Source organism: Nicotiana tabacum, chromosome 15 (genome assembly GCF_000715075.1).
Source record: "Nicotiana tabacum cultivar K326 chromosome 15, ASM71507v2, whole genome shotgun sequence".
Classification (NCBI taxonomy): Eukaryota; Viridiplantae; Streptophyta; class Magnoliopsida; order Solanales; family Solanaceae; genus Nicotiana; species Nicotiana tabacum.
In genome coordinates this window covers 113259016-113276421 of record NC_134094.1, presented here as the reverse complement: position 1 = coordinate 113276421, position 17406 = coordinate 113259016, and the positions used below count along the sequence as shown (strand labels likewise).

Genomic DNA, 17406 nt, shown 5'->3' with positions numbered 1-17406 from the left:
CACCTCGCCTAGGAAAGGCATTTGGCGTCATGTCCTCGTCCACTGCTTCAGAGTTTTCGTGGATGATGTTCATGAGGTTGGTTGGGAGGTCACTCATTATTATCGTTCTTTCTTCTCTGTTACCTGCCATATTAGATCTATACGTGCAGAGAGAAAAAGGTCCTTGTTTTTTTTTCACGCTAATAACCAGTGTCGATTGTAGATCTAGAAGAAACTAAAAGGTTTAACTAGAAAAATCCCCACAGACGATGCCAAATTGTTTGACCAAAAAGTGTAACTTTCGGCTAAACTATTAAATCTATGTAATAATGGGTTAAATCTAGTTAAATATAATAACTCCAGATGCAAGCCTTGAAAACGTGTGGGAGATAGGACAGATCCCGTAAAAGATTGATGATAATAAGTACAAAATATTCTTAAAGTGTGAGTAATAATGGATGTGTAACTAGTAATAAATAACAATAAATGACATTTAAGTAAATAAGAGGAATGATTCACCCAATAATGGATGGATTAGACGAATGCTTTTCCTGACAATGATGAATGACAGATAGATCCGAGATTTGCTTGATCAATCCTCAGATATGATGGAAATGAGTGAAATAATATGAGCAAAAATCTTGATAAAAAGGTAATCTTTGTATTTTTTACAATATAGAGAGAATTTTCTTCCGCAAAGTGTTCTTATCAAATGAATATTCCATGCTTTTATTCCCTTTTCTTTTTCCCTTATATATTTGACACATATCCCTAACAAACTATAATAATACAAGTGCAGTGAATATTCTCTCTAATATCCTATTTTGAAAACTAGCTGTTACTATTCTTTACACGATGCTCGACCTCGGTCATGGTTGACATATCTGCCACGAATTTTGTTTCTTCCTGATCAAGCTCGACCGACCCTTTTCTTGATGTCGTATTACGCTAAATATCCTTAGGGCAGATTTTGGCATATACACACACGTGTTATAACATATTTTACCCCATACAACCTCCAATCACTTTGGCTGAATACATCCTAGAACAAGCGAACAATTTTGATTTGTTGGTCATATCTCTTGTAGACGGTTTCAATGTCCCAATGGAATTTAGTCCAACATCTGGTAATTGTTCTGTTAGGATCAGCTGCACTGCCGACATCATAGGACAGTGTCCGAATGAACTAAGGATTCCTGGAGGCTGTAATAATCCTTGTACTGTTTTCAATACTACGGAATATTGTTGCACATCTTACCGTTATTCCAAGATCTTTAAGGATAGATGTTCAACTTTTTACAGTTATCCTCAAGATGACCCCACTAGTATGTTCACTTGTCCTACTGGAACCAATTACAGAGTAGTCTTCTGTCCATAAATTAAGTGGGCGTTTGGACATAAGAATTATAAAATTCCGGAAAAAAATGAAAATTTTTTTAAAGGAAAATGGTATTTGAAAACTAGAGTTGTGTTTGGACATGAATATAATTTTGGATTGTTTTTAAAGTTTTGTGAGTGATCTGATTGAAAATTTTGAAAAACAACTTTTTGGAATTTTTCAAATTTTTGAAAAATTTCAAAATTCATTTTTAAGTGAAAATTTAAAAATTTATGGCCAAACAATGATTTCGGAAAAAAGTAAAAATTTTCTTATGTCCAAACGGCTCTAAATGGATGGAACATTTTTTCCTTAATTGATGTATCTTAGGACGTTTGAAATTTCTATGTTGCTTGGTTTATATCATAATCGCTGCTATTTCTTAAGCTGAAATTTCAAAATATTATCCAGATATTCATTGAAAATGAAAAGAATAGGTGTATTATTCTGCAACCAATATTTTTTTTTTCATAGGATGTCCTCTGAAAGGATGTTCTGTAACCAATTGAGTGATGGAGTAATTTACTTGTGTACATGGCAGAACCATGCGCTTGGTTTATAATGTTGTAACTTTCACTTGCAATACTATTCCCTCAGTTAAACAGATCCATTAAAATAATACTTAAAATGTCTAATTGTTATTTCCCGCGGCGCAGAATTGCTGCCCTGTGCTATTGTTGGCATAACAACTCCAATCCAGTCCTCTTTTACTAGGGTTGGCTTCTCACAGTTCTACCTTTGACACCAACGATAGATAGGATATAACTGTTTCACGATATTCTAAGTCCAACTCACGTACCACTTGAATCAGCAAACAATCGAACCCTTGGGATCTTCTTCAACCCCAAGATGTGATAAGTTGAAATTGAGGTGCCAAACGACTCTGAAGATAAGAGCTCTTGGAAGTCATCAGCTTGTTATCCTGGTGTGTCATTTGATCTGTTGAGCGAGAGCCCTTCCACACGGGACTCCCAAATCACTATGGTCAGCTTTAGTCTCTGTTCGACCAATATATGTGTTGTATCGTTTGAGAAGTCATTTTTTTTTCTTTAAAGAAAATTGAATTATAATTTAAAAATTATTATAAGTAACCAAATTTTGAATAGTTTCTGATTATGAATTTCATTTAAAAAAATATCTAAGAAAATCAATATTCAAATTCATACGTGAAACATATATATTCTCACTCTCCTGCATTTGAACCCTCTTTTGTGATGGGAGGAACAATGAGCATTAGAAATTAAAAGTTGTGTTTCAGTAATTAATATCTCTCCACATGAAAAATATAAAAAGCAAATCTATATATTCAAACAATAAATTTGTATACAAGTCACAGGCAAAGTGGTATCAATGTTCATTCACTATATAGCTATGTCCAGCTAGTTTCAGGACCTCAATTCCCAAGCTCAGAAAATTCAATTAGTGTCGGCTTGACTTGCAGGTCAAGAAGCAAGATTTTCCAGGAGAAGTAAGAGCAAAAATTAGCACGCAAAAAGGACGTATTTAGGGCAAGGGATATGTGTTCACATGAACTCATGCTCCTTTCCCTAAATCATATATAACGTAATATTTTTTTAAAATTACTTAGATATATGTGTGTGCACTCATGCTCAAAGACTCTTATGATGCAATATTAGTTATTGGGTGCACCTCTATAAGTGAAATTGACGGTTCAAATCCCACTCCGAACGGTCTTGTTTTAGGCACGAAGTATAAATATATAATTATATATATTGAATCTATAATTTCAAAATGATAATGGGTTTATGGAAAGAGACTATAGTTAAATCCGTCAAGTGTAAGTGCATCCATTCTCTTGAAATTGTGGATCCGCCAGTCTCTATTAGCGTGTTTGGCACGAAATGGAAAAATGAGAGATGGAATTTATTGGCACATTAATAACAAGGACAAGAATATCATAATCTCTGAAATTTCAGAGCTTGTTACTTGATCAGCTATTTAAACCCATAGATAGTCTCCAAATAAACACATTCTCAAGTTTACAAAAAGAAAAAAAAAATGAACTTCCTCAAAAGCTTCCCCTTTTTTGCCTTCCTTTATTTTGGCCAATACTTTGTAGCTGTTACTCATGCTGCCACTTTTGACATTGTCAACAAATGCACCTACACAGTCTGGGCCGCGGCCTCTCCAGGTGGAGGCAGGCGGCTCGACTCAGGCCAATCTTGGAGCATTAATGTGAACCCAGGAACAGTCCAGGCTCGCATTTGGGGTCGAACCAATTGCAACTTCGATGGCAGTGGCCGAGGTAATTGTGAGACTGGAGACTGTAACGGGATGTTAGAGTGTCAAGGCTATGGAAAAGCACCTAACACTTTAGCTGAATTTGCACTTAATCAACCCAATCAGGACTTTGTCGACATCTCTCTTGTTGATGGATTTAACATCCCCATGGAATTCAGCCCGACCAATGGAGGATGTCGTAATCTCAGATGCACAGCACCTATTAACGAACAATGCCCAGCACAGTTGAAAACACAAGGTGGATGTAACAACCCATGTACTGTGATAAAAACCAATGAATATTGTTGTACAAATGGGCCTGGATCATGTGGGCCTACTGATTTGTCGAGATTTTTTAAGGAAAGATGCCCTGATGCTTATAGTTATCCACAGGATGATCCAACCAGTTTGTTTACGTGTCCTTCTGGTACTAATTACAGGGTTGTCTTCTGCCCTTGAAATTGAAGCCTGCAAAATTATGACTATGTAATTTGTAGTTTCAAATATATAAGCTACACAAGTAGTACTAAGCACTATTAAATAAAAAAGAGAGTGACAAAGAGGAGAGGCTGTGGGTCAGATTCTCTTGTTCGCTGTTGTCGTTGTTGTAGCATTCTGGTTTTAAGAAATAAAGAAGATATATATCTGCTAAATTATTAAATGAGTTAAATCTTCATTTAGACTCGTGTAATTGGTAGTTTGAGTGCCCGTATGGATTACTAAAGAACTTGATTCTTTACCGTGTTCCTTAAGCGTAAAGTAAATACAATGAATATATCGATTTAATTTTTACGTGAAAAATCATCCGGCTCAAAAGGTGCAAAAACCACGACCTACCACAAGACTGTAATTCAATACTCTCCTGTACTCCTACTACTCCTACTTGATTCACAAGTTACTCTAACTTGTAAAGCAAAATATTCACTCCAACTCACTAACTGTTTATGATGTTTGATTACAACTCAATTTCCTAAAACACATTAAACTGACTTGGAAGAATACCAAACAAGTACTTAACACAAGTAAAAACAACATATGACACTGCAGTTGATGTGTAAAAGGATAGTTCAGAAGTCCAAAGTCAATCCTATTTAAACACGACTTGAGATCTTCTAGGAGTCCTATTCATAGTCAGCTTCCTCTTTGATAGGACTCCTACTGTTACAAGGATTCCACAAGTTTTGGGACTTTTGTCTCTGACTGAATTATTCGTATTTTTTTTAGCAATGACCCTTATCATTTATAGCAGCCATCTTTCACCAAACTCGGACCTGGATAACTTTGAGATAAAGTTACTGTCTTGTACATACGTACAAGTATCAATCATGAGGAGCTGATCCTTTAACCTGAGGAGTTGGTTCTTCACAACAATTAAGCAGCTTACATTGAGGACCTGATTCTTTGAGCAGTTAGTCACTCTTTATTAATCATCAAAGCTTTAATACTCAACAAACTCCCCCTTTTAGATGATGACAAACTTCGTACACAGAATCAGACAATCACATTAAAAAACCAGATGATCACAACAAGTACTTTTGATAGACATGTATGTTCACAACACACCAACCTTCCAACCTTATCTACTGAAATTGAAAAAAATGAAATGGGTTGTGTTGTGTAAGAGAACTGTCAATCACCCTTCAACTAGAGTTTGGTCTAATGGCATTTCATGTAAGATTTGAACTGCATTCATTTAGCAGAAAGATTGCTCTTTAATTAGTTTTGGACTTTTTGTAGGGCGAAACTATGCTTGTAGTCATTCAGTTATTCACAAACTACAACAATAACATACCCAATATATTTAAAATATGTGTACGCAGACCTTATCTTTATCTTGCACAGGTACAAAGACTGATTTCAAAATACCCTCAGCTGAGGTAACCATCACCAGTTCACGATTTGATGGCTATGTATAATTAGATCAGAAGGATCACAATTAACATTTGTCGATTGCTGAGTGATCAAATCTCATTTTTTCCTTTTTTTGTTTATTGTTTGTCGCTTCGCAAATGTTCAAGTTTCAATCATAGACTATAGCATGCCCAATGGCCAAATGTCCGTAAAGTTGATAGGCCTCATGTTTAGCCGTTTCCGCCTTTAGTCGGCAAGATTCTATTTTTTTTATTAGTTCTTTAAAAAATAACACATTTATATAGTATTTTCTTAATTGCATACATATTAATTTTATAAAATATTTAAAATTACAAGTTTGGAAGATCTTATAACAAAACAAACGTTATGGAATTTACGCTAGTACAAATTTTTAAAGTCTTTATTTTTCAAAATTTCACGGGGAATCAAACTATGCTAAATAAATTATGACCTGGACCTATGTCAGACAAACTATGTCAAATAAGTTATGAACGGAGTAAACGAGTAGTTTTTGCCCTCCGGTTAAGAATTCTCAAAGAGAAGCATTTATATTTTCATCAATTTTATGGCGAGTTCGAGTTACCCCAAGAGCAATGTGGGAAGTTCTTGGAGGGAGAGAGCTAAGGGTCTATCGGAAACAGCCTCTCTATCCAAGGGTAGGGGTAAGGTCTGCCCAGACCCCACTAATGAGATTTAATACATTTAGTACTAGCATTTACCTTTAAGGGCTTTATGAGATCCTTTATTCAAATGTTCAGATTGATCTCTGTTGAAAGTCTTATTGAAGTGTCATGGAACATGAGGGCTCTTTTAATTCCAACTATACATGTGTTGACAATTCCATATTTGAATACAGGGAGAATATTGAGTAGTGTATTTTATGTTATTTTCATATTACATAATGTGTTAAAAAAGGAACTTTTGCTAACATATCTCTACTATTTTGATGAGGTGGCACGTCACATGGTATCCACTTCATCAAGATCGTAGTTGTAGGATTGCATATAGATGTTCGTAACACGTAACGGAGGACAATAACAATCCTAGGCATATCTTTACGTGTTTAAAATTTATTTATTTGTCAAAGATCGGATCTAAGACGTACTTGGTGAAGAGAGTCTCATTTCAAAAATTTCTTCGATAGTGCGAAGACTCTATGCGTATCCACACCAAGGCTGATACTTGCTATCAACTCTTTGATCAATGAAACCCGCGAACAAATTGAATGAAATATTGTGTTGAAATTTTTCTCAAAAATCTCAACACTTTTCTTGTAATTGTATTTTCTCTCTTGGCTTTGTATTATACTCTCACTTTCACAAAGTGATTTTCTTCTCAAAACAATATTATGACAAATTTTCTCCATCACCCTTTATATAGCATCACCTATAAACCCTTTTCCTATTTGGTTGAGGTACCTAGGGTAAAAGTTTACTTCAAAAATAAATTTTATGGAAAAATCGAAAAATCACGTTAACGTGACTGTCGAAGATACTTTATATACCTTCCATAAGTCCAATTCCAAATTAAATACTATAAAGGTTTTCTAATGGAAAACGTATATCCCATTCCTAAATTTCAATTGGATTTCACATAATAAGTTTCCAACGACCTGTTTTTGTTTAATTAATATTTTATATAACAAATCTTATATAAAATAAGTATTAATTATATATATATCACATATATATATTTTAACCAAGAGATATAATTTTCTATTCCAAATAGAAAACTTCAATTTGTTCACAATATTAATTATATTCTCTGTGCTAGCAAAGAATATAACAATATTTCATTTGGACTAATAACTAAATTTATTTGATGAATTAAATTCTTTAATTTAATTATCAAATAATAAAGTAATTAATCCTTTATCAAAGATCAGAACACTCGTTAGTGTGCGACCCCATAGGTTCAATACTAAGCCGGTAGTAAATTGATCATATCAATATACTAATCAAGGATGGAGTCTAGCAACACTCCTTAACGACTGGATAGAATGAAGTATACAATTTACTCTCAAGAACCAGTAGAAGAATAATGTAGTAATTCCATCTGTCCTTTTAGCTCTGGGTTACCCTAAGATATGGTTCAACTGTCAAATCCTAATAGGCTACCAACTATGTGTTCATGTCAAATATAATCAACCATTGAATGACCTAAGAAACTCTTTTTCTTCTTTCATTGAATTGCCTTGGCCAAGGTCTTAGTTTGGTCGTTTAAAATTCATGACAACATAGAGCTTAAACTCATTACCAAGAGTCGATAGATTCCATCTTAATCAATCACTAATTCTACAAGTATTTAATCGTACCCAATATCCTTTCAACTATCACCCTAGGGCCATAGGTATTTAATATCAAAGCACAATAAATAACTTATCAATTACTATGGCGATCTCAGGTCAAAGGAAACTCTTACATCACATTCTTCAAGAGAATATTCTATTGACAGTTTATGGTAATTCTAACCATTAGGAATTATCCAATGAGTCGGTTAAATGATCATATCTCTATATGCATAATCTATTTATACGATTTAGTTAATGAGATCAACTAATCTTTATCCCATAAAGACGATCACATAAATATTGATCTAGCCGGATTATCAATGTCCAAATTAATAATCCTACGATCAAGAACAAACATAGATTAAATTATAAGAAACTTCACTCTCATTATCATGATCTCCATCACGATGACAAGTCTCAAAATTTAATCAAGGATACCTTATCAAATTAATCAAGCAATTGATAATAACTATGATAAAATAATATCAAATGCCATATATTTTTATATCAAATAATATTTACAAAAACATGTTCAAATCATCACATATGAGATTGGATCTAGGGCATATCTACTATATCTCTAACAATCTCCCACTTGCACTAGAGCCAATCGCTCTTATACTTCATTCCCAATTTCCACTTGTTCTTGTTAAACTCTTTTGTGCCAAGAACTTTAGTGACTGGATCTGCAGCATTTTCCTTTCCATCAACCTTTTGAATCTAGACGTCTCCACGTTCAATGATCTCTCTTATCAAGTGACACCTTCGCAGAACGTGTTTGGATTTTTGGTGTGATCTTGGTTCTTTTGCTTGAGCAATGGCTCCAGTTTTGTCACACAATAATGGAACTACACCTTCTATTGAAGGAACCACACCAAGTTCAGTTAAGAACTTTTTCATCCATACAGCTTCCTTAGCAGCTTCACTAGCTACTATATATTCTGCTTCAGTCACTGAATCAGCTACTGTAGCTTGTTTGGAACATTTCCAACTTACTGCACCACCATTTAAGGTGAATACATAACCAAAAATAGATTTGCTATCATCTTTATCTGAAGAGAAACTTGCATCAGTATAACCTTCAAGGTTCAACTCAGAATCTCCATAGATGAAGAATTGGTCTTTTGCCCTTCTTAAGTACTTAAGAATGGTCTTCACCGCCTTCCAATGTTCCTCACCAGGATTTGCCTGATATCGGCTAGTCACTCCAAGTGCATAAGCCACATCAGAACGTGTATATGTCATGGTATACATGATAGCTCCCACTGCACTAGCGTATGGGATCCTACTCATGCGTTCTCTCTCTTCAGGTGTTATAGGACAATCCTCCCTACTGAGAGTAATTCCAGTGCCTATCGGTAGATAGCCTCTTTTGGAATTATCCATATTATACCTTTTCAGAATGGTATCAATGTACAAAGACTGGAAAAGTCCAAGCAGCTTCCTCGATCTATCTCTATAGATCTTTATTCCTAATATATAAGCTGCTTCTCCCAAGTCTTTCATGGAGAACTGTTCAGATAGCCAAATCTTGGTTCTTTGCAATGCCGGTATGTCATTCCCTATGAGCAATATGTCATCAACATACAATACTAAGAATATAATTGTGCTCCCACTAACCTTTTTGTACACACAAGGTTCTTCGCATCTAACAAAATTGAACTTTTCAATTGTCTTGTTAAAGTGAATATTCCAACTTCGAGAAGCTTGCTTTAGCTCATAAATGGATCTTTGTAGCTTGCAAATTTTATTATGATCAGACGAAGATATGAAACCTTCAGGTTGTGTTAGCTCACCATTAAGGAAAGCTGTTTTCACATCCATTAGCCATATTTCATAATCATAGTATGCTGCTATAGCAAGAAAAATCCGAATTGATTTGAGCATTGACACGATAGAGAAAGTCTCGTCATAGTCGACTCCTTCCTTTCTGACGATATCCCTTGGCAACAAGACGGGCTTTGTAGGTCTCCACCTTTCCGTTTGCTCCAATCTTTTTCTTAAAAACCCATTTGCAACCTATAGGTTTTATATCCTTTGAAGGTTCAACTAAAGTCCATTCCATTTCGGACTCCATGGCCTTTTGCCATTTTTCATAGGTCTTAGGGTCATCATCATTATGATCAATCTCATTTGATACATCATCTTGTACCATTAGATTTAATCTAGTTGGTACATGACGTCCTCGTGTAGACCTTCTAAAAGGTGCTTGTACAACATGTTCACCTTGTGTTGGATTTGGTTGTTGTTCAATTTGGTTTGGAACTGGTTCATTAACCTGTTCTTGGACTACATTTAGTTCTTGAACTTCAACCGTTGAAGATGAAAACTTCCTTGTCAACTTCAAAACGCCCAATAAAGGTTCTTCAACTTGTGTCTCATGATCTTGATTTTGTGTTAATTCATTAATGTCTTGAACTTCATCAATTTCTATTTCTCCACTATAATTTCCTTCCAAAAGAAATTTCCTTTCCAAAAAGGTTTCTCCTCTAGCCACAAACACTTTATGGTCAGAAGGGTGATAGAAATAATATCCAATTGTTTCTTTGGGATACCCAATGAACCTACATTTATCAGATCTTGAGTCAAGTTTATCAGACTGCAGTCTCTTAACATAAGTTGGACAACCCCAAACTTTAATGTGTTTAAGGTTAGGCTTTCGTCCTTTCCATATCTCACATGGTGTTGTAGAGACTAACTTAGTGGGAACTTTATTAAGTAAGTATGTTGCTGCTTCCAAAGCATATCCCCATAAATTTATTAGAAGATCAGTGAACTCCATCATAGATCTCACCATATCTAATAAGGTTCGATTTCTCCTTTCAGACACACCATTGTGTTGTGGTGTTCCTGGAGGTGTCCACTGGGAAAGAATCCCATTCTCTTTGAGATACCTAGTAAAATCTTCACTAAGATATTCTCCACCTCTATCAGACCTTAGTACTTTGATACTTTTACCAGTCTGTTTCTCAACTTCACTACGGAACCTTTTGAACATTTCAAAAGATTCAGATTTATGTTTCTTAAGATACACAAATCTATATCTTGATATATCATCAGTGAAGGTGATGAAGTAAGAATATCCACCTCTCGCTTGAATTTTTATGGGCCCACAAACATCTGTATGAATTAGTCCCAATAATTCAGATGCTCTTTCTCCACTTCCAGTAAATGGAGATTTGGTCATTTTTTCTTTGAGACAAGATTCACAAGTTGGATATGATTCAAAATCATACTTATCAAGGTACCCTTCCTTGTACAACTTATTAATTCTTTTCTCTCTAATATAACCAAGCCTACAATGCCAAAGGTATGTATGATTTATACTATCATCTCTTTTTTTTTCTTAAGACTTGAAACATGCATAATCGAATTAGCATTCACAATAGTTAAGACATAAACATCATGTTGGAGATAGCCATTCATATATAAATTATCACAATAATAAATGGAGCAAATACCATTGCCTATGTTAATGTGAAACCCACGCTTGTCCAACATAGAAGCTGAAATTATATTCTAAATAAATTTAGGAACATAATAACAATCATCTAGCATAAGTACTTTGCCCAAAGGCATTATTAAAGAAATTGATCCTACAGTTATGGATGCAACTTTTGCACCATTTCCAACTTGTAGAATAACTTCTCCTTTCTTTAGTCTCATACTTATCTTGAACCCTTGCAACATATTGCAGATGTTATAACCACTGCCAGTATCTAATACCCACAATGAAGAATTAGTAGTAGCTAAAGAAACTTTGAAAATATTTTTTATTAATATCTCACCTTGTTTCCTGTCCTTTAGAGTTGCAAGATACTCCTTACAGTTTCTCTTCCAATTCTATTTCTTCTTATAGTGAAAACATTCAGCATCATATACTGACTGCAAGATCAAATCTTCAGGCTCATCAATCACATCAATGAGCTTTTCATGCATGAGAACAATTCTCAAACTTCTATACCAGTCATCAAAGTTTGGTCCTACCAACTTGTTGGTCTCAATTATTTCACATAGTGATATAACAGACATATTGAGAAATCTAAAATATAGAAAATAAAAAGCAATAATATAAGAACATATTTACATATATGATAAAGACATGGACTTTTATCTAAATGATATTTTCACTAATTATTTTAAACTACTTACCCTCATTATAGTTTAAGAAATCTATATTTATGTTAGTGGAATAAAGGAATCCTTTAACAATATATATGAGCCCCTTAGAAGTCAAGTCATTTCTCACATATATTTTAAAGGTAGATACTCTTACCAATTGCATCCCCATATAATTTTCTTAAATAGCTCTATGTCAAATATTCCCCTGGTAGTCAGGTCGATCCTATTGGCATAGTTGAGTTCAACCATCATGATAGCAAAGAACTTATTAAGTTTTATACTCCCCGGGTAGTCCAGGCGTCTAGTATAAAAATTAAATAATTCTTTCAATCCATGCATCTAATGCAATAAATAATTTAAATATATTCTCGAACTATAAGTCTCCTGATTGTCAGGCCGCTCCTTATAAATAAGAAATAAATAAAATTATTTATTTTGATGGATAGCTATACAATAAAAAATCTTATATTTTATTATCTATGAACTCAAATTTTTAGCAAGAGGGAATTGTTACTATAACAACTTTTAATAACATTATGATCAAATCTTTTATAGCACATGAATTTTGTTCAAATTGTCTACATGCTTAGTCCTAAATTAATTTACATCACATGCAATAAATAATTCAAAATTATCTAACGGACAAGTATGTGACATGAAAACAAAATTCAACATTCTTCTAACATGTTTATCTTGTATATCACATATATCACATAAAAATAATTCATGCCAGAGTAATATTATTAATTAACATCTCATGAACTAATAACAATTAAAATAACAGTAGAATTCAATAACCTATTATAAATTACTGTCGTATATAAACTATCTCAGTAGTTTAACTTATATGCATACATATTTTATTCACAATAAAATAATAACAATCTAATATGCATTCAAACAATTTGACTATTGTACAATACACAAGTATTATGGTTTGAACTCTTCAAATATAATCTTAAAATATTTCGTAAATAAATTTTAGACACAATAAACCACGACTCTGATACCACTGTAGGATTGCATATAGATGTTCGTAACACGCAATGGAAGACAATAACAATCCTAAGCAGATCTTTACGTGTTTAAAATTTATTTATTTGTCAAAGATCGGATTTAAAACGTACCTGGTGAAAAGAGTCTCGTTTCAAAAATTTCTTCGATAATGCGAAGACTCTATACGTTTTCACACCGAGATTGATTCTTGCTATCAACTCTTTGATCAATGAAACCCGCGAACAAATTGAATGAAATATTGTGTTGAAATTTTTCTCAAAAATCTCAACTTCAAATATAGAAGAGCAAGAAAATACTTTTCTTGTAATTGTATTTTCTCTCTTGGCTTTGTATTGTACTCTCACTTTCACAAAGTAATTTTCTTCTCAAAACAATATTATGGCAAATTTTCTCCATCACCCTTTATATAGCATCACCTATAAACTCTTTTCTTATCTGGTTGAGGTACCTAGGGTAAAAGTTTACTTCAAAAATAAATTTTATGGAAAAATCGAAAAATCACGTTAACGTGACTGTCGAAGATACTTTATATAACTTCCATAAGTCCAATTATAAATTAAATACTATAAAGGTTTTCTAATGGAAAACGTATATCCCATTCCTAATGGGATTTACGTGTATGCCATAGTCCTTTGTGGACTTTATACGTGAATTCAAATTTCAATTGGATTTCACATAATAAGTTTCCAACAACCTGTTTTTGTTTAATTAATATTTTATATAACAAATCTTATATAAAATAAGTATTAATTATATATATCATATATATATATTTTAACCAAGGGATATAATTTTCTATTCCATATAGAAAACTTCAATTTGTTCACAATATTAATTATTTTCTCTGTGCTAGCAAAGAATATAATAATATTTCATTTGGACTAATAACTTTATTTATTTGACGAATTAAATTCTTTAATTTAATTATCAAATAATAAAGTAATTAATCCTTTAGCAAAAATCAGAACACTCATTAGTGTGCGACTTCATAAGTTCAATACTAAGCCGGTAGTAAATTGATCACATCAATATACTAATTTAGGGTGGCGTCTAGCAACACTCCTTAACGACCGGATAGAATGGAGTATACAATTTACTCTCAAGAACCAATAGAAGAATAATGTAGTAATTCCTTCTGTCCTTTTAACTCTGGGTTACCCTAGGATATGGTTCAACAGTCAAATCCTAATAGGCGACAAATTATGTATTCATGTCAAATATAATCAACCATTGAATGACCTAAGAAACTCTTTTTCTTCTTTCATTGAATTGCCTTGGCCAAGGTCTGACTTTGGTCGTTTATAATTCATGACAACATGTAGCTTAAACTCATTACCAAGAGTCGACAGATTCCGTCTTGATCAATCACTAATTCTACAAGTATTTAATCGTACCCAATATCCTTTCAACTATCACCCTAGGGCCATAGGTGTCTAGTATCAAAACACAATAAATGACTTATCAATTACTATGGCGATCACTGGTCAAAGGAAACTCTCACATCACATTCTTCAAGAGAATATCCTATTGACAGTTTATGGTAATTCTAACAATTAGGAATTATCCAATGAGTCGGTTCAATGATCATATCTCTATATGCATCATCTATTTATGTGATTTAGTTAATGAGATCAACTAATCTTTATCCCATAAAGACGATCACATAAATATTGATCTAACCGGATTACCAATGTCCAAATTAATAATCCTACGATCAAGAACAAATTTAGATTAAATTATAAGAAACTTCACTCTCATTATCATGATCTCCATTACGATGACAAGTCTCAAAATTTAATCAAGGACCTTATCAAATTAATCAAGCAATTGATAATAATTATGATAAAAGAATATCAAATAATGTTCACAAAAATATGTTCAAATCATCACATATGAGATTTGATCTAGGGCATATCTACTATATTCCTAACAGTAGTGCCATATGGGTTGGGCGTCTAGCCTCGACGGTTCTAATGGAGGAGGAGTATATTTGAAGTAATATTATAGTTAATATGTGGTTTAAGGAGTGTTTAAAACTTCCCGTTTTGTCAATTAATAAACCTTATTAATAGAATCTAGGTTAGCTCACTAGTACAAGTCATGGGTTCAAATGAGTTTTCAAAAAGACAATTCATTAATCTATATCATATCTATCTATATCTATATCTAGTGCATGCCCATGTGATGATTTGTAAGATTTTCTCATCAGAGTTTTGGAATTGGAGAGGAACTCGATTAAGAATCTTGAATTCTGATCTTCTTCGAGATGGATTTGTACGCGGACAATGCTTTAGCACCAAGTATTTTTCTTTTATCAGAAAGGTTGTTGTGTATATGGAGTAATTATGTTTGTTAATCTATGACAGTAATGAAGAGTCACACCCGCTTTCGAAACCCTCGACCTTTGTGGAATCACAAGGGCTAATACAATTTTGTAATCAAGTAAACAATAGATTCTTCATTCATATGGACTTTCGAAGGAAACAACAATAATTTTGATGAATGATCATCATTTAAGACTGACGATGGGATATTCGGTGGGACCTATAAAGAAAATAAAGAAAAAGATGGAAAAGTTGGAGAAGACAAACAAGGCGGCTTGAAAATTTGCAAAAGTTTGGCGACTCGACTTTGCAAATTATTGAACCAATCTGATTGGTTGGGTTGGTGGCAATTGTGCCTATAAAAGAGCTATTCGTTCCTTATTGAAGACACACCAAAAGAAAGAGAAGTAATCGAAGTTAGAGAGAGTAATCCACATATTGTAGTTTATAAGATAAATAGTGAGTGTCGGTAATATTGTAGTGAGGTATTTTAAATAAAGAGTATTATTTCTTTCATAATTGTAGTAGTCTCTTGACACTACTAAGTTGTAATATTATAGTGGTAATATTGCTCCGCTCGGATATTGTATTTACCTCGTTAAAAGAGTTGGTGTCGTTGTTACTCTCTTGTATTATTATTATTTTTCGTGGATATTATTTTTGGGAGGGATTATTATTTTTCCCAACAACGTTGTATCAGAGCCATGACAAATAATGGTACGCTGTTTTTTCAATACCCCCGTCTCACAAAAGATAATTATGAGAAATAGTGTCTACGTATAAAAGTCATTCTTGGTTCCCAAGATGTGTGAGAAATCGTAGATAGAGGGTATATAAAACCCGATAATGAGGAAGTTCTGCCTCAAAATAAAAACGATATCTTGGCAAAAACAAGAAAGAAGGATCAACAAGCCCTCATGCTCATCCACCAATGTTTGGATGATGCCATGTTTGAGAAGGTGGCAGATGCTACCACCTCAAAGGAAGCTTAGGAGATTTTACAAAATTCTCTTCAAGGAGTTGACAAGGTGAGGAAGGTAAAATTTCAAAATCTAAGGGCAGACTTTGAAGTTTTAAAAATGAAAGAATCCGAATGCATTTCGGATTATTGTTCAAAAGTGAAGACTGTTGTAAATCAATTAAGAAGATACATGGAGGACATAGAAGATGTCTGTGTGGTAGAAAAGATCCTTCGCACTTTAACACCTAAATTTAATTTTGTGGTGTGTGCTATTGAGGAGTCTAAAGATTTAGACTCTATGCTGGTAGAGCAATTGGAGAGTTCTTTACAGGCCCACGAAGAAAAGAACAAAAGATGACAAGAAGTACCACTGGAGCAACTTCTTAAAACGCAGGCATCCTTTAAGGATTATGGAGGTGAAAAGAGCTATCGAGGAAACAGACGAGGACGTGGTGGTCATGAAAGAGGAAGAAGTAATGGTAACAACTTCAACAATTAAATTAAAACCCACCAAACATTCAAAGGTTGTGGCCGTGGACAAAGAAGAGGAAGAGGACGTGGCTACTACAAGAAAATAATGGACAAAGGTATGACAAATCAAAAATTAGGTCTTATAATTGTCAAAAAATTGGTCATTACTCTTGAGAATGTCGTAGTAATGTTGAAGAAAAATCTAACTTTGTTGACGACAAGAAAGAAGAATATGAGTCAACGTTGTTGATGGCACTCAAGGAAGAAGACATGGATGATTGCAGCTCATGGTATTTGGACAATGGAGCAAGCAATCATATGTGTGGATACAAAGAGAAGTTTGTGGATATCAATAAAATGGTGAGAGGTAATGTGTCTTTTGGAGATACTTCAAAGATTCAAATCGAAGAGATAGGTATGATTCTAATCTCCTGTAAAGATGGTAGTCACAAGTTAATTCAAGATGTTTATTATGTGTCAAAATTAAAAAGTAATATTTTGAGTTTGGGCCAACTTCTTGAAAAGGAATATGACATCCACATGAAAAATATGCATCTGTGGCTTAAAGATTCAGGTGGAGTTCTAATTGCTAAAGTGCATATGACAAAGAATAGATTATTTTTTCTAAATCTTAAAATAATTAATGCAAAGTGTTTGAAGGCTAATGTGCAAGATGAATCATGGTATTGGCACATGCGATTTGGGCACTTAAATTTTGAAGCACTCAAATCACTAGAAGAAAAGAACATGA

At 33.6% G+C, this 17406-nt stretch overlaps 1 protein-coding gene across 1 annotated transcript; it reads left to right on the top strand.

Annotated features, from left to right (window-relative positions):
• Positions 1–3376: 3376 nt before the first annotated feature.
• Positions 3377–4259, top strand: LOC107776518 (pathogenesis-related protein R major form). Its single transcript, NM_001325216.1, has one exon. It carries the CDS (start codon positions 3377–3379, stop codon positions 4055–4057), a length of 681 nt encoding a protein of 226 aa, NP_001312145.1. The 3' UTR covers positions 4058–4259.
• Positions 4260–17406: the final 13147 nt, after the last annotated feature.

Coding starts and splice junctions, on each gene's coding strand:
- LOC107776518 (NM_001325216.1), top strand. CDS start 3,377: ATGAACTTCCTCAAAAGCTTCCCCTTTTTTGCCTTCCTTTATTTTGGC.